Genomic DNA, 18,214 nt, shown 5'->3' with positions numbered 1-18,214 from the left:
GGGGACGCCTCTGCCTCGCAAAATTACCGATGTTGACTGTAATATGCTGACAGATTACCTTGCTTCTTTGATGTCTGCACTACAATCATGTCGTTCACAGGTTGCTGCAGCCTTTCCCGACAACACCGAGGTGAAGCCCCATGAAGTGGTTCCGGGAGACCTCGTCTACATTAGGAATTTCGACAGGAGAAGTCCGCTGGAGCCCCGCTGGCAAGCACCAAGACTAGTACTTTTGACCACAAGGACAGCGATAAAAGTCGAGGGCCGCAAGGGCTGGCTTCATTCGAGTCATATAAAAAAATGTCATGGACTAACGCCAGATCTAGCCTCCCAGCCCGGCCCTCCTCCACAGACTGACTCAAAACTCCCCTTGGCCGAGAAAACTTCTTCTCAAGAATATAAATTAAAACTGAGGTCTAGCAAGTCAGACAGTTTAATTGTTTAAGTCCTCCCCTAGGTGAATCGGTTAGACGAGTTTCTGACATGTATCCCCTAGACCCCAACAGAGAGAGAGATAGACAGAAACAGCTCAAGAAACGTGAATATTGTAAATCTCTTCGCAGCCACTGTATAGTGACACTTTTGATTATGTTTTTTCTGAGCCTTATGATTATTGCTGCAAGTGTAATGTTGCATGTATATTACCCTATTTTCAAGCGTGCACATTCTTCCTTCAATGTCACTGCCGAGCACTCTTTCAGTGAACTGCCCCCGCATGAGTTATCTTACCGACTTGCGCTGGGCAACAACACATTCATTAGTATGTTACATCATTCCCATCAGACCAGCAATGCTACCAATTGTTGGATATGTGGCCGACTCCCTCCCTATCAGAAATACAAGGGAGTTCTGCCCCTCTTCCCGTACCCGTTTACACACAATGGTTCCTGTGGGGCATGGTTTAGTTTAATAAACTCTCTAGATTCCGATTCCGTAGTTTACCAGGGCAACTGGGTATGGGGAAATCTGAACACAGTTCTGCATAAAGTATGTTTCCCTGACAAGGAGGGTCTTCCCAAAAGGACAGGGACTGATCTAGAAAATGAAGTATATGGATTAGGTAACTTTACACTTAACCTCATGATTCTGAATGTTGAATCCGAAACCGAACCAGTCTTGCCCGCTATGTCTGTACTACCAGTCAAAGGTGAATTATGTGTCAGAAAGAATGGTTCAGTACACCTGGGTCATAGTAAATGTACTACTGTGATCGAATTCAGTGATAAGGGCAAGTCTACGTTTAAAGCTTCTCGTCATTCCTACTTCGTTTGTGGTCATACCGCATATATACGCTTACCTCTAGATTGGGATGGCACCTGTTACATTGCATTCCTTCTGCCACCTGTTTTCCTAGCCCCTCCTGATTATCATAGGGACATCCATCCTATCACTAGCCTTCATCTTCAGTTGGGTTATTGTTTGTCTCTCCTCCCTGCTCCCTCTGTACAGCGCCAAGAAACCTAATGGTGTTAGCGCGCTCAATAAATTAATTTAACATAACATAACATCTAGTACACAATAGACCACAGAGAGATCTCCCGATTGTCGACTACACTGAAACGGCATGGGAACAATACACAGACTTCAATAAAGGTTTCTTCCCCTACTTAGGTGCTGTCTTTAATAGTAAACTGATACGAAAATTAACCAGAACCCTTGAAGCAGTAGTGAATGAAACTACTTCCGCCCTAGGTAACTTAACAGAGGAGCAGTCTGCTATGCGGATTGTTGTTCTTCAAAATCGTCTCGTCCTTGACGTCATCCTGGCCGATAGGGGCGGAGCTTGTAGAGTCATCGGATCGAGCTGCTGTGTTTTCATTCCAGAAAACGCGCCATCAGTATATAGAGCCATAACTCGTCTTCACAAGATTGCAAGTCAGATACACCAGAATCCAGGCACCTGGACTTGGTCCGGTTGGTTCTGGAGCGTGTTGTCAGCCTGGGGATGGAAGGTCCTATCCTTCCTAGGTATTGCCCTTCTCATAGTATTCAGTTGTTGCCTATGTCTGCAATGTGGGCCAGTGATTTGCGGCTTGTGCGCCACATCATGTATTCCTCATTCAAGTCCTCATTCAAAACACCGAAAGAAGAGCAAATGATGTTACATGAACAGATTGATAGATTAATGAGGATTGATATATCAAGAAGTGTCCGTAAGGGACAAGGAGGGAATGAGGTAATATGAATTTTATGGTCAATTGTGTCCCCTAACGTAGACCCCACCGGCTCCATGTACGTGCTTCAAGTACATGTATGTTCCCTCCACTTCCAGCTATGAAGACGCAAATACATTTGCGTCCAACGTTAACATGTCCTCTTTCAGATCCACCATGAATGGGTCGGATATTCGGTTCCTAAGTGTGCCTTGCCAACGTCTTTACATGGTGCACTTTTTATGTTTCACTAGCTCTGGCGAGTTAGGCCCTGATTCCTGCCATCGAGCCCTTTCTGCCTTCTGTTTCTGAAAGCTACAGTCTGCTACTTCCTGACCTCTGCCTTACTCCCTGTGCGGCGAGCGGTGCCTGGCTCGACCTGCCTGCCTGCCAAGACTGTATTCAGCCTTCAAGTTATCTGCTCCGCTCCTCGAAAATACATTCCTGTCTAGTAGTTTAGGAAAACATCCTTCCCAGCTGCAGAGCAAAGGGCCCGGCCTCACTGTCTCCATGCAAGTAATTCATAGCTCCTGTTACCATGGTAGGCCCATGGCCCCCTTGCTTTACACGTAGACACGTAGTCGCATATGCACGCACTAGCAGTCAGTATAGAATAGCCTCTGCCCGAGAGACCTTTCCTTCTAGATAATACAGTTCCTCAAACACAAGATATTAGATATGATTTGGGATTAGGTTGTTCTGACACCCCAGACTTCTGTCTCCTCATGTAGGGCTAAATGTCAAGTCCCCCTTCACCCTCCAGTACCACGTCAATTACACGTCATGCTGCTGCGCGCGCATCTCTGCCATGTATTTCTGCTGACACTGCAGGATTCGTCTATGGATCCACCCACCTGTGATACGTTTCGAGTGACGTTGTCTAGCACACACCTCCGTGCCCGCCCTCATGCACGCCTTCTGTTACGTACATGTGTTCTTATCTCGTTTCTCTCAGCTGTTACGCCTTCTGCATCAATCTCTACTGTAATGCATTGACTATATATATGATGTTCTGTTAATAAATCATTGTACATGTCCATGTCCATTCCCTTCCTGAACCCTTGTGGTGATGGAACATGATACCTGGTTCGAACCAATTCCTTTTTAAGGAATAAAACCCCTTTTAAAACCTCAAATGCCACGGATTCTGTCTCTTATTTTTGACTGAGTTATTCTTATTGAACTTTACCGCATAAATTAAGTATAGGTAATTTAAATTTACCACAAGATGCTTACGCACGCGACCCGATCCGAATGCGCTCGTCGGAATCCGACACCGCCATAGGGAATGCTGGGCGCGCGGCCAGCTCTGGTCTCCCCTCGTCGTTTTTCGGCTGAGACGCTGACTATAGTTCTCGCTACGAAAACGCGCTTAGCGCGTTTGTCATAGCGAGACCCAAAAAAAGAGGGTAAAATAAAATGCTTCAGGAGCAGGACAAACATAAAATAAGGCGAGAAGCCATTCAAAAATGAACAGGGAACTGCAGGTGGTGCACAGATTCAGGACAGAAGTAAGCAATACACTTAGAAAGGTTGCCCTAGCAAGACCTAACTTATCACCTGAAACAATCCAATTTCTCAACAACAAAGTACTAAATGTGGACAAAAGGCACCTGTGCATGAAGAATTCATCATACAAGGGGTATGTTAGTTAAATTAAAAAAAGGATTGTTCATCAAGTTAAAAGAGTTAAAGGTGTGGGTGGAGTAGAGGTATTTCAAGATGAAGGGGGATCATCTACCGTGGGATGCCCTTCAGAAATGTGAATTGATTGCTCACCTGCATCTGAGGGATACAGATACCTGTATTACAGTGACATTACAGTGACCACAGCAGCTCCTAGATGGTCAGTTAGATTCCTTCACTTCATGTTGAAATCACAAATGTCAAAATTTGCCAGTGTGCTCTGAACTGTTCACAGCCCCCTGGGCATTTAAAAAACTCTTAAAACTAGTGAAAACAACATTGAGGGCTATAATGTGAAAATGATTTCTTGATATGATTATCAAGGCAGTGGCGGAATGACCGTCAAAAATTTACAAGGACTGGCAAGGAGTTGGTGTGAAGAAGAAATCTGCTTGCACATAAATGTTATTGAGTCATTAGCAGGCTTCTTTTCAATGAGCATACTGTCACAAGACCAAGTTCACTGTTGCATCTTTTTGAGGATGCTTACTGGATCTGCATCATGCACATCAATTACATAAAGGAGCATTCAGTCGAAGACACTAACATTTACAGCTAAAGACTATTGCCAGGTATCCTAATTCAAGCAATTGGGTGATGGCTCTGTGAATAGTTCAGAAACTACTGGAATTGAAAGATCCATTCCTAATCCATGTCTGAACACACAGGTAACAACTTTTTCGATTGGAGACCAGATCCACAGCAGTAACAAAAGATACCTGCATGTACAATTGGAGCCATTCCCATTTCTTTTTCAATACCCAGAGTGCTGATGCACACTGGGTGAATAAAGGCATCTACGGTGATCCATGGACCCCGTGTAATCGGAAATAAACCTATTTCCTTCCTTGCAATGTCACACACAAAAACTCTGCTAAGAAAATAGACACTTTAACTAAAAAGCATTTATTGCAACAGGCTCAACATGTTCCTTAGCACATCTAAAACTACTACACAAAAAAGCATTAGAACAGCATAAATGCAAGCAACAACAATAAAATTAAACACCTACCATAGTTAAAATTACATCATAGAACTAAAACCTACTTCGATGCGCTATGCTAGAAGAGCATAGAGTAGCATAACTTGTGCCTAGAGTTTCTTAGGAAGACTCAATGCACCCATTTACAGCAAAAGCTTTGGTTATCAGAAATCTTAGGAGGCAGTATTCCCTGCAAAAGGAAAACACATGCCACAGCAGCGTCTCTCCTCCAGGACTTGGCTCGGTATTAGCATCAAGTGCGAAGCAGCATCTCGGTGCTCTGATAGTCAAGATCATCTACAGCAGTTTCTTACAAGATAATCAAGGGCGAAGGACCTCTCCTGACAAGTGGTCAAGTGGTAACCCTTTTATACTGTATCTTATCTAAGATTGGGATTTCTAACGTTAGTTAAGGAATTTCTGACAATTGATGTACATTAAGGTATGAGACGCGTTCTTATAAACAAATAAGGTAAAAATAAGTCAATCCAGATTACACTGTTTTGCCTATTGTGCTTGTTCGACCTTGAGATTCTCCCAGAATAGGGTTGCATCAGGTGTTTTATCTATCTCATTGTTAGAGTGGCATGACATTTTCACAGGTTCTTGGAAAGAGGAGTACAGACAACATCTATGTTAAAGGCAAACATGACAAGGATTCTGCAGAAATAGAAAAAAAATGGAGACTCAGCCTGCTCAAGATGTAGTTTGGCCTTATGGACTTTATGTCATCCCCAGCTTGTATGTCGGAATTGTGACATCATATGAGCAGAGATATTAATAAGGGTTTATCTGATTGATAGGAACATCCATGCTCACAAAGTATTTAGATATAAAACTCTATATCTAAACATAATTATTAAAATATACAATATAACTTAAAATAAATAAACGTAAATGTAACTTTTATTTATTTTTATTTTCAAGAGTTTTATATAGCGCTGGCTAGACCCGCAGATATCAGAGCGCTTTACATATACATCAGATAATAGTTACAGGTTACATCATAACAAAGGTTACAAAGTTCTTAGAGCATGGCCACATAGTTACTGGTAAGGTCGAGATAAACAATAAGCACAAATACGTAAGGGGAGAAGCAGGCAAGGTGAGAGATTCAGGGGAGGGGGGTTGGAGCAGGGGAAGTAGACAGATAATGAAGGCAGGAAAGAGGAGGGTGAAGGACACAGCATGGAAGGGGGAGGGGCGACGGGGACACAAACCGGTAGACGAGTCAAGGCAACGTCCAAAGTCCAGTATGCTGTGATCCCAGGGGAAGTGGTATCACTTCCATATCTCTGTTGTGAGAGGCTCCCTTTGCGCAGTCGACTCTCTCAGAGAGGTCTCTGAGACTCCAAGGCCTATATACTGGATCCTTCCCCCAGAAAGGGGAGAGGGAGTGCTTTGGCAAGGGGTGCCTTACCAAACCTCAATTGTGAGTGGCTCCCTTGGCGCAGTGGACTCACTCAGCGGGTTTGCTGAGACTCCAGAGTATAAATATTGGATCTTTCCCCAACAAGGGGAGAAGGAGTGCTTAGTCAAAGGGCAAAGGACAGGGGGCTAGGCAGAGTAGCAGGCAAGGGGAGAGAATTCGGGGGAGAGGGGATAGGAGCTAGGGAAGAGACAATAAGGAGAGACGAAAAGAAGTCTGTCTAAAGACCGACTGGGTAGGTGACGACCAAGGAGGGAATCCACGGCCCATCTCCCCTATAGCTAAACTAAGTAGCTCCATCGGGCGTCAGACAAAATAGTTCAGTCTCAATACATTAAGAGAGGAGGGAAGGAGAGACATGAATGGGGGGCGGATGCAGTAGGAGACTGCAGGAGAGACGAAAGGAAGTACAACAATGTGGTTCAACAATATATAGGAAAAGATCAAACAAGAAAACATTATATTAAACAGTCAGCAATACAATTAGGGGAGGAGAGAGGAGCGAGATAATAGTAGGGGGGAGGAGGGAAAGTGAGATTGGCTAGACCCAAAGGTATCTGAGCACTATACATGAGGATCAACAATGTATCAGACAAGATCAACAATTACACAATACATCAAGAATAATAGGCAATACATTAGGAGAGGAGAGAAAGGAGAGAAAAGCATTGGAGGAGGGGGGGTGGGAAAGGGAGGAAGGAGAGAAAAGACAACAAGGAGAGACAGGAGGAAGTCTGTCTAAAGACCGACTGGGTAGGTGACAACCAAGGAGGGAATCCACGGTCCATCTCCCCTATAGCTAAGCTATGTAGCTCCATCGGGCATCAGACAAAGCCCAGTGACATCAAGGAGAATGTTAAGCCCGAAGTGTGGATGCAAACTATCGAGGGGTCACCTGCCACAACTTCTATGATAACATGATATAGCGAAAAATAATGCAAAAAGCTATGCATGAATACTTTTCTTAAGCCTTGCAGATTTCAAGCAGTAGAACTTTCAAAACTTTAGAAAAAATGCATTAAAAAGGTAATTAGCATAATAGCATATACAACTAAAGTATTATACTAAAGAAAAAGATACATGTTGGCAATTAAACAGATCAAGCAAGATACTGAATATGCCAATCAAATATAAAGTAGCTTTAAAAAGAAAAAGATAAAAAGAAAAATAGTCTGTCTAAATCTCTGGCTCATAATCATGTGCATTACTCTGATCAAAGTACACGTTGTTTCAATCTCAATCCTCTTCTGAGGACATGTTGACATCATCTGGTTTGTGGTCGTTGAGAAAAACAGTCACTGTGTGCTTGCTGTCGGCAGCCCACAAATTAGATGGACCACCAAGCGGTTGCAATTCCACAGTACTCAGTGATGGTGAGAGTACTTAATTTGTGAGCTCGAATGATAATAGTGAATCAAGCCACTCATTAAGTGACTCATCGAAGAGTGATGTTGGTGAAACAGAGCCATCATAATTGGCATCTTTCAGTAGGGACAGAGGCACTACCCAGAATGGTTTCTGGTGCTCTTGTAGCAGTTAGGGGAGACTCTCCAGTTCACGAAAAGCCACTGGGGGCTGTTCCAGTTGTAGATCCATTATGATTTTAGCTGGACAGGTCATACATGAAAACACAGGTTTCACTTGTGTAGCATTCATTTTTCAAAAAGATAGCATCCAGTTTTAGCTAAGTTCGGAAAGCCAAGCATATCCCAGATAGCGTGCTAGGATTTCTCTTCAGCTTTGTTCAGATGGATACATGAACTCCTTGTTAGTGATTTCCTAGTCAGATAAGGAAAACAATGCAAAATACCAGCTGTTGTTGAAAAATTAAAAATTGTATGCACGATATCAGCGCAGTGAGTCAGATATTGAATTTGTAACAGTCTGAGTCTCCGAAGCAGCTCTGGCTGTTTACAAGTTGTAGGTTTCTGCCCCACAATTGAAAGGGATGTCCTTTTGTAGTAACACTGCAACCAATTTGCTAATTTTGTCAAACCGCAAGCCTCTCATATCAATACTCGGCCAAGGGACATTTCTGGTTACATATTGAGGCGGTGGGTATAAAGTTCTTCCACAAGCCTGTATTGTTTTCGAAACTAATCAGGAATATTTGGCATTGTTTCAACTCACAACAAGTATAATGTGTTAATAGTAAATGAGAACCATTATGCAGCAGTTCATTATGTGTGGGGATGATGTATTAGGAGTAGCTGTTAAAGCACATTTTAACCTTGGAATCAAAGCACAAAACATTCCATGCAACGAAATTGTATGACACAGAAGAGTGACCTATGAGATTTCTGCAGCTAGCTGTGGTAATAAATACTGGATTCTTAACATTTACGAACATCTAAGAAAAAGGAAACTTCTATGAAGGAAAATATGTGAATTGTTTCATACCAGCCTAACGATTGATATTTTTTGCTGCAGTGAAAATAAAAAGTTGTAATCAATAGAGAAATAATACTGTGTATTAACCATGTAACAGGTGGATTAACACTAACTGAAAACGGTGCTTCTACCATTTCTTCGATACTCAGTAAAGTGTATGTAGAATTTTTATTAGCCATTGTTTTTTGTGTTAATGTCAAAATAGAAGGTTAAAAAATTGCAGACTCATTCAGAAGTTGGCACAGCACCAATCCTGATCTAAATGTTTGTAATGCCAGATATAACGTTGCTTTTGGCTTTGAAGGGTATTGAGCCTGTGCTCGAGGGTCATAGCATAAGGGAATGATATGTGGAATAGTGTTTATCCCACTTGCTTGGTTTCTATACAAGGTCAGAGAAGGCCTTTTAGCCCAATCAGTGGTGTAAACGTACCTAATGTCGTCAGGTACCATGGGAGAAAAAGCTATGCTTATTAATTCCTAACCCGGAACGCTTCCATAATAAAGACTGCAAGTCAGTCAACTACAGCTAACATTATGTTATAATCCTCAGATAAATGTGAAGACTTTTTCAATAATGCATGGTATTTCTCCTTCAATCTGTATTTCTAAATTGTAAATCCTATCAGGAGGATCTAAATGCTTATCTGGAGTCTCAACATGTATGACCTCATCAGTTGGACCTGCCACCGAAACCTCAGAAGCATCTGATGCACAACTGTGACTTCTGGTACGCTGCCTAGTTGTGCTCTCGCTCAAGTCTTGTTTTGCAGAAGCGCTTATAGTTGGATCAGTATGGAATCTTAGCGTCCACTACTTTCTCTTCTCTCTTTTTGTGAACTTCAGCCTCTTGTCCTGTTTCACCTTTTCTGTTATCCTCCTCCTTTCCTCAGTACTCGGATCAACTCCCTTTCTCTGCTCATTTACAGTCAGTGCTCTGAAAAGACTGAGAAGAGGGGAAGCTATCAGCATACTGATAATGTTCTATTTGTTTCATTTTCACGCAGGCCCTTAAATTATAACCATTCATACCAGATTACCGAGATGCAGGGCATCTAGTTTGTCTTTGCTTTCTTTCACTCCGTATCCTATTCCTCTCAGTTGCAGAGTTCTCTTTAATGGAACCTTAACTGTCACCTTTATGTTTTAATTGTGGCTTAACATCTTTTCATTTCCAAGGTTTCATGACACACATAGGTGTAAAGTTCCACAATTATTTTTGGAAGTTCCCGTTCATGATCTGGAACAGGAGTTACTGCGAGCCTCTGACATATAGCAATAACCAAAGCTTCACCCTTAATGTTGCTCAGGATGATGGAGAAAATGTAGAGAAGTTCCCCAGTAAGTTCATTCCTAAGTCCAGAGATGGTGCTGCTCTGTGTTCATTCTGTACTTTGTTCAGTACAGCAGGGAGAACTGCCAATGAAGGCATGCAAAGTGTGTTGGTTTAAATATATTAAAATGCTTACCAAGGTGTTACATTTCCCCCTCGGCTGGCACCATTCCAAGAGGACGACACATGGTCAGTATTCTATGGTTGTCTTGTGGTGTAGTATTCAGATTTGATAGTGCCCTTCTATGCACTCGTTTCTCTATCTCAATTTTGGGATCATATTCTCTTTTTATCTAGATGTGCTACTCCATCCGAGTACTTAGTCAGGAAGTACTTATGTATAATATCAAAAGTATGGTGCAGAAAGATTCTGTTCCCAACGATGTGTGCACTATTTTTCCATGAACATTAAAGTTTCTTCAATTTTTCATTCATCTTTAAATGACGTTTTGAAACAATCCTTCGTTGGGAACAGAATCTTTCTCCACCATACTTTTGGTAGTATGCAGATTGCCAGCTTCCAAACGGTTGATCTTACAAGCAACTCAGAAGGCAATCGTGTCACGCATGATAATTTTAGTAGTCTGTGGACTGATGACTTGTCCACTGCCGGAACTGCGGGTCCTACTGCGAAAGCAGGTCGAGAGTTCATGGTAAGTAGTACAAAACTGTGCCGTCTGCAATATAAAGCAACAGTGTAATTTTCCACTCACTATAAAACAGGAAAACATTTTCATTACAGCAGGCTACTATGGACCTGGTGTTTTATAGCCTCGAATGTACTTGAGTGAAATAGGAATTAGTACTTCAGTCGCCTGGAGTAAAGAGTCTCCCTGCTTATCTGTACCTTGTACCATAGTAGTAAACTATTTCTGTACACAAGTGAATAGGTATGAGTATGGAAAAAATATGTAGAAAAAAAAATTCTTTGGCCTTGTTTTATGTAGGATCTATAGACTACTCATTTCTACAGTAATAGCCGCCACAGAAGATAAGATGCTTAAGATTGCAATATATTGTAAGGTTTTGCTTTTGGAATTCCCTTAAAAAGACGCAAGTCTCTGGCAATGGCATTGACGGAGATCCACTTCGCTCTTCATTGCCAGGTCTGTCTTCTCCAGCACTGGGAAACAACAGTGACACCCATGAGAATAGAATTGCTGATGACGCTCGTGTGTTGTGCAGTCAACAAGCATGTAATTTTTAGGATGAAGGATTAGATACCACTATTTCATCGGGTTTAGGATTCATACCCAAATTTAATAAGTAACTCCTGGTTTAAGTGCCCATCCACCTCCTGTCTTAGTTTTCCCTTCTTTTCAACACGAATGAAAATCATGCGCAACATCTACCTCTAGGACAAACTAGAACGGTCTACTGATGAAGAACCCAGAATCTTATACTTGGGGGTAGTCTCGCTGTTAAATAAATAGGGACTATCTGACTTTATTCCCTGCCTCTCCCTTCTTGATTTTTTTACACCCCCACCAATTTGACCGTGGTTCGAGTTTGGTGCCTTGCCAGTTCCCAAGGTCTTTATAGATCCTGAATATTTTACTCTTCCACTCCTCACATCACTCCATCCACCATCACACCCTTAAGGGCACTCCCTAGTTATCAAGTCTCTCCATTGCCAGCATTGCAGCTGGCGACGTACCTTCCCTCTTGAAGGACAATATGTGAAGAATGAAGTGACCTACACTTTCCATCACATACCCCCTTCTTAGGATCATATGCACGTCTCAGAACGGTGTCTCGGTTGACATGAGTGCTACATACCATATGAAACTTGACCTACAGGAACCTGCCTATTTTCTCTTTGAACGGTTATATCACATCTGGTTGGATATATCTTGCCTTTCGCTATTCAATTCCATCACTTCTCCTGTGATGTATGTACATGTTTTTCTGGTATACCAAAACGTTCAATAAAAAATAAAGCTAAAAAGAATATTTTGCAAGCACTGGAGAAAGAATGACACACCACCTACTCCATAGCGAATTTTAAGGAGCAGTAGTCAGGAGACTACACTCCCTCGGTCTCTTAACACCAGATGTCTCAATGAGCAAAGATATGGGTAAACTGTGGATCAAGATGAAGAGGTGGGCAAAGTATATCTGGCATGGTGTGGCTATGTGATGTTGCTGTGAGAATGGGCCAGGGCAAGGAAAAAGATAGTGATGAAGAACGATCTTTGCCATCTTACTTTGCCTCATCCACCTTCGCCTATAATGTTTTGGAAAATAAATTAGAGCATAGTTTTTTCTGGTGATTTACCTACAACATAGATTCAAGAAGGGTATTAGCATAACGGAAGAGGAAGTGGGTGATGCTGCACCAAATACCAGACAGCTGTAGCTATCTTTTTTCAGGAAAGGACTGTCAGAAGACTCAACTCCATCTATTCCTTAGAAAGCATTCTGCTGGCCATGCTTATTTAGAGCTACAGAAGATTTAAAAGGGAAAGAAAAACGAACAGTAGTCATGCACAGTCAAAGGAGGTTAATTGTAGACGGCTATGGTTTAGTGCCAAATGCACCTTCCAAACAGAATGGTTTATATTGGTAAGGTTGCTCCAAGCTCAAACAATTGAGGATTTTTGAAAACTGCTTTCATCCTGGTGCCAGCAAACTAAAGTGTTAGAAGTAAATGTCAACTACATTAACCGCGCTTTATGCAATCTTTCGTATGTTTCTTGCCTTCTGTGGATTGCTGATATGCAACGTTAAAGGCAAGAAGCTTATGCACATTTACTTTTTTGTGTCAGAATAACTCTAGGAAAGTGTCTTTCGATGTGAGTGCATAACTCACTTAACCTTAGTGGATGTCAGTGGTCTAGTAAAATACACAAATTCTGAAGGTGAAACAGAGAGCCACATCCTACAATGGCTTTCAATTTTTATAGTTAGATATTTGTGGCAAAAATTAACTAAAACTGTACAAATTAATATGTGTTCTGAGCAAAAGCCCATTGGTAACCCGCAAATTCCAATTAAACTCCTACTCATATAGCACGGACGACGAGAACCACGGACGACGAGAACCACAGACAAATGACTACCACTCTCGCTATAAATAGCAAACACAACTGATACTTTCCTATGAAATCAGTGGGAAACAATGACACAGAAAGGAGGTTAGAGTGCATAGTGTTGCAATAAAGTGTGTGAAATGGTCTCACTTGGAACAGTTTTTTCCCACCATAAGGCAACATAGGTATTCCAGAGATGGAAATAGAAGAGGAACTGAAGAAAGAGTATTGTTAATTAAACAAACAGATAGAAGATAACATAAGCTAGTATGGTCACCTACTACACATTCAGTGTTTTCGGAAAGGGTCGGTCTTAAATTGATTTGTGTGGCATAGGGACTGCAACCATGACTGATCAGCAGGATATGCAAAATTAGAGATTTGCGTGGGTTTATTGAAATAATCAGTCTGCAGAAGCTTCAATATATTTGATATGTGAAGGCATGATGCACTAGAAGCAATAAGCCCCAGGCCTTCCAAAACACAAAAAATACATGCATGCTTGCAGATCTAGAAACGCAACATGAGTCAGAAAAACAGAAATTACCGCAAAGGCTTTGTTAGGAGATTTTCTTGTGAAAATACGTAAATTGACTTAAATAGTTGTGAATTTTTACTCGGGTTGTCAATGTCATAAGAAATATCAACCTACAGGCAATATAATGTTTTCCCTACAGGCGTTTCTGTCTATGTATTACATGTCCTACCCCTTTGCTTCCTCAATTAACTCTCAGCAATATAACCCGTTGATTGGCTGCCTAAGTAATTTGCTGAGAAAGCATAATTACAGTTTTACAACAGAACAATATTGGATTCATACCTGGATTGATTTTCTTAACCACAGTTTTTCTGTTTTCGTCTCTCATTTGCTTAATATCCAGAAGATCATGCGGGTTGCCATTGTGCTGCGGCCAACAATATACAAAGACTCTTGAGCCACTGCTACCACAGTCCACCACAATGCCATAGTTTAGGTCGGGGTTGTCTGTGTCCGTAGCTTCTAGATCCGTTACTCTAGCAAGGTATCTACCAGCACAAAAAATACACAAAAATAGTTTGACAACTTGTTCAGCTTTTCACTGCCCCAAAAGGATAACCATGAACATTAGGACTCGGGGTATTACCTGTGATGTCGCCGATCCTTGTATGATCGTCTGTAATTATTTCTGATTATGAAGACAGAGTAGAACAGCAAAGAAACACTGGCAGCGAGAATTCCAATCACAATCATCTGGCGCAACGTGGGGTTAGGCAATCGTAGGCAGCCAGCTGGGGAGAGGCTGAAGTGCCAGGAAGCGGGGAACAAGCATGATATACTGATCCTGAAACAAAGCAGAATTGGATTTCCAGAATGAGAAGACGCAATTCTATAACGATTATCTGATCCCATGCCAAGAGGGCAGCTTTCATCCATTTCAGCTTTTCTAGCCAGCAGCACTAAGGATGTAGGTAATTGTAGTCCCAGTGTGCTTAGTGTTGTTGGCTAAAAACTATGCCTGGCTGAAAGCCTCATGAAACAAGGCCACCGATTGGCACTAGTATAGCGTGCAGGAAAAATCCTTAAACTATAACTTTACAACGCCAGTCATCCCTTGGAAAAAAAAAACGTCCACCCACAAACAGAAGACATGTCAGCTAACACTACATCACTTTAAGTTTTCATACAAGATAATTGGCCTTTTATTCTTTTTGCATAATGATGAATTATGTCAACTGTAGGTTCCAAGGGCCAGAAGATCAACCTAGAGTTGATCTTCTGGCCCTTGGCGTGTTCTGTTCACGTGGATTTGAGATTGTGGTCGGGAATCTAAATATACTTAAGGACTGCTCCAACATTGTACAATGTACACATTTCATTGTGGTTTGAAAAACATATTCAAGACAGAGTCCATGAACTGACTAAACCTATTTTATTGACATAGGCTGAAACAGTGAGTTTAAAAGGACAGAAGGCATTGTCCTATACACCCACAGACCTTTGAACAAGGTGTACCCATATATCTAAAACAATAACCCTCTACACTAGAAGTGGTATATGATCTGGACTGGCAAGGGCAACGAGGAAAATACATTCACACTGTTCCGGCCCTGACCTTGTTGTGCTTTGCAAACAGTACGATGCACATTGGCATGGATTTGTCTTGACAGAAACCCTGAATACCTGTGGGAATAACCGGTAAATAATGAGAAATCCACAGTACCTAAGAGACAGCAGCAGAGAGAACTTTTCAACTAGTTACAGAAATGAAGACAAACAACAATCGGAGACAAACGCCCAGAGGAACACAGTGATCAATCCCTTATAAACATGGCGTTGTCAGAGAAAGACTCACAGGAGTGCCTTCGTTCACTGAAGGCTGAGTTAAGGGCCAAGATTAAGGAGGATGCCATCCAAGCCTTGACCAGCCTGCAACATGATTTAGTGGTTAAGCTGGAGAATCTGTACAGAAGATCAGAACAAAGGGAGACTGAGTAATAATACTGAAAACCATAAAACAGAGCATAAGGCCCCCCTTTAAGTATTATCAGCAACATTAGAGGCCCTGGAAGGACGTCTTATTAGTCACTTTCACGTAAAGAGTCTGAAAAACATTCCAGTCAGTACATAGACATAAAAGGAATGGAAGACGGAGCTGACAAACAGGATATCAAAGTCTATTATTTTTTGTGATATTTATTTATTTTTTGTGAAGATTGTATAAATGGTGCTGTAGAATGCTTTAACTGCAATCGGTTTTATCTTGTTTAACCCTTTCGCTGCGGCGGCTATTCCGCTGCAGCGATAACGGTCGCAGGGGGCGCGCGGGTGAGCTCCACGGGTGACAGAACCGTTCTGTGCTCATGACGGAACGGTTCCGTCAAGGCCCCGCCCGCTCAATTAAACGTGCCGCGCAGTCGCGAAATCAGCGCCGCGCAGGCGCGGCGGCCGGGCCGTGACGGAACCGTTCCGTCATGAGCACAGCTCACCCGCGAGCTGTGACGGAACGGTTCCGTCAATAGCCTGTAAGGAGTTAAAGACCCAGGTCTAAATAAACATTACCTTGAACTGAACTGAGGATATCAAAGTCTTTATCTCAGGCGTTTTTGCTTTGTTGCTGGACGAGGTCGTCTGCATAATTGAAGACGACCCCTGGTAGCTCTTGCAACTTAGAACGGAGAAATATAGAGATTAAATAATAAGGGGGAGAGAGAAGAGCCCTGTGGGACCCCACAGGTCAGGTTTTTGGGTTCAGATGTAAAAGGACCAAGGCGAACGCCTTGCTAACGATCCTGTAAAAAGGAGGTGAGCCAGCTAAGCGAGGTCCCCTGATGCCGGCGCTCTCGACCCGTTGAAGAAGGATGGTGTGGTCAACGGTGTCGAAAGCTGCCAACAAATCAAGGAGCACCAGAGGGTACTTGAAGGGAGAGAGATGAGATCCCTATAAGTTGTCAGGGAAGACCGCTGCATTTCACACGATAGGAACCAGTGCACTTGGAAATGAATTCAGTTTTTATATTGGTGTCGAGAACAGTTGTAGAAATGTGGCGGAGGGTGGGAGGGAAGGGAAGGATACACCAACTGAAGTTTTCTCCAAACAATGCACCAGGGAATGGAGTAGACAATGCAAATAGAATGCTGCTGACACTAATTTATTAATGGTGAGCTAAAATGTGTCAAAGTCATAAAGGTCATTTTACTGATTTTAAAGGGAATAAACTCCGTCAACAATAGGAAGCACTTTATTGAATTACAGACAAGTAGATACATGCACAAAATTAACTCTTCCAAAGAAATTAGAGAAGACTATGGCACGGATTATTCCACTAGACCTTCAGAGACTCAGCACAACGAAGAATAATGAGGTAACTATACCTTTTTCACAAACACATACCAATCATGGTGACCAGCACTAAGAAGGCTAGAGAGGGAAAAAGGCAACTTCGTAAAGCTTCAACTAGTTGAGAAGGATGCAACAGTCTCTCACTTTGGTGAAAACACTAACCAAGAATCCTTCTATTTACTTTTATGCAGACCTTGGCAGCCTTTGAAGGTGGTAACTGACATGGTATTTTTAAAATAGTCTAGTATGACATTTTAGACTGAGAACCTGATAAAAGAGCAACCTCTGCATTCGGCTATAAAAAGAGTTACAGATATGGGACTAAAAAGGTTTCAAGCGAGGCAGTGGCGTAAACCAACTTTTACTTTCATGACCAGTGATCATACACACAAAAAGATAGCATTTTGAGAGAAATGCCATCATGGAAGTCGACACATGAAGACAATGGCAATTAATCAATACCAGATCATGCTCCAATTTGGGGACACAATACCAGCAAAACAAAGAACTCATAAAAGGAAGCCAAATCTAAAAAGGGTGGAAAGAGAAAAAAAATATATATAATTTGTATCAAGCCCTGCAGATTGCCTATAAACTTGGGGTATAATACAGATGGATACTTTTATCCCCGTTTCCCAATCTAAAAAAAAATGCTGGTCGACCCAATGTCTCTTGAGAAGTTCTTATAGGTTATCAGTTTTCTTAAAATAAACATATCACTCAGCCCAGACAGCTTCATAAGACTATGATATACATTTGCTTGTGAACCCGTAGGTAGATGTTTTCAACGTCCTCACCCAAAACAAACATTTAATGCATTCAATGACTAAGATAGAAGGTTCACTACTTCGAGAGAAGAGAATAGACCTCCAAACAATGCCCCTAATTTAGAAAAATGAATGTAAATGACAAAATATTCACAATATTTGTTACGGACAGGATGTGCTGCCTCCTACCAGAACTAATACTCGACAACCACTTCTGGTCTATAGATGTAATAAATAGCCAGGAGTCATGAGGTAATAAAAAAAAATTAAGAAAAATTAAATTGCCCTGGAAAATGAAAAGGTTTTACATCAGGTTTGTTGGCAGACATGGACAATGCATTTCATAAGAACTGGTCGGGGGGGGGGGCGAGAGTGATTACTCTGGCCGTGAACGAAGATGGCCACTTAATCTTGGAGCTCTGCGCTGAAATGGGCCCCAATGGCGGCAGCGGCTAACACCATGGTGGGGACCCAACATACTGCATCCCTGCACCGCCTGTTGACCGCGCAGTCCGCCACCTGACCCTCTCCAACCACAAAAGTGTTCTAGGCAGTGTCGGACTTGCCACAGCGGCCCACAGTGACATGAGGGCAGCTGGGCCTAGAGGCAGGCAGAGAGGC

General features: G+C 42.1%; 1 protein-coding gene across 4 annotated transcripts in view; it reads right to left on the bottom strand.

Annotated features, from left to right (window-relative positions):
• ENTPD4 (ectonucleoside triphosphate diphosphohydrolase 4) overlaps positions 1 to 18,214 on the bottom strand; it is a 189,776-nt gene that overhangs the window by 112,757 nt on the left and 58,805 nt on the right. For all 4 annotated transcript variants that reach the window (XM_086943555.1, XM_086943553.1, XM_086943556.1 and 1 more), the window contains exons 3-4: positions 14,130 to 14,327; positions 13,826 to 14,031 (exon numbers count right to left, since the gene is read on the bottom strand). In XM_086943555.1, coding sequence (XP_086799681.1) covers positions 13,826 to 14,031; positions 14,130 to 14,327 — 404 coding nt within the window. The remainder of the gene's footprint in view (positions 1 to 13,825; positions 14,032 to 14,129; positions 14,328 to 18,214) is intronic.

Source organism: Lissotriton vulgaris, chromosome 11, assembly GCF_964263255.1.
Source record: "Lissotriton vulgaris chromosome 11, aLisVul1.2, whole genome shotgun sequence".
NCBI classification, from domain to species: domain Eukaryota; kingdom Metazoa; phylum Chordata; class Amphibia; order Caudata; family Salamandridae; genus Lissotriton; species Lissotriton vulgaris.
Note: the sequence above shows the minus strand (reverse complement) of the source record. Positions and strands in the feature narration are given on the sequence as shown.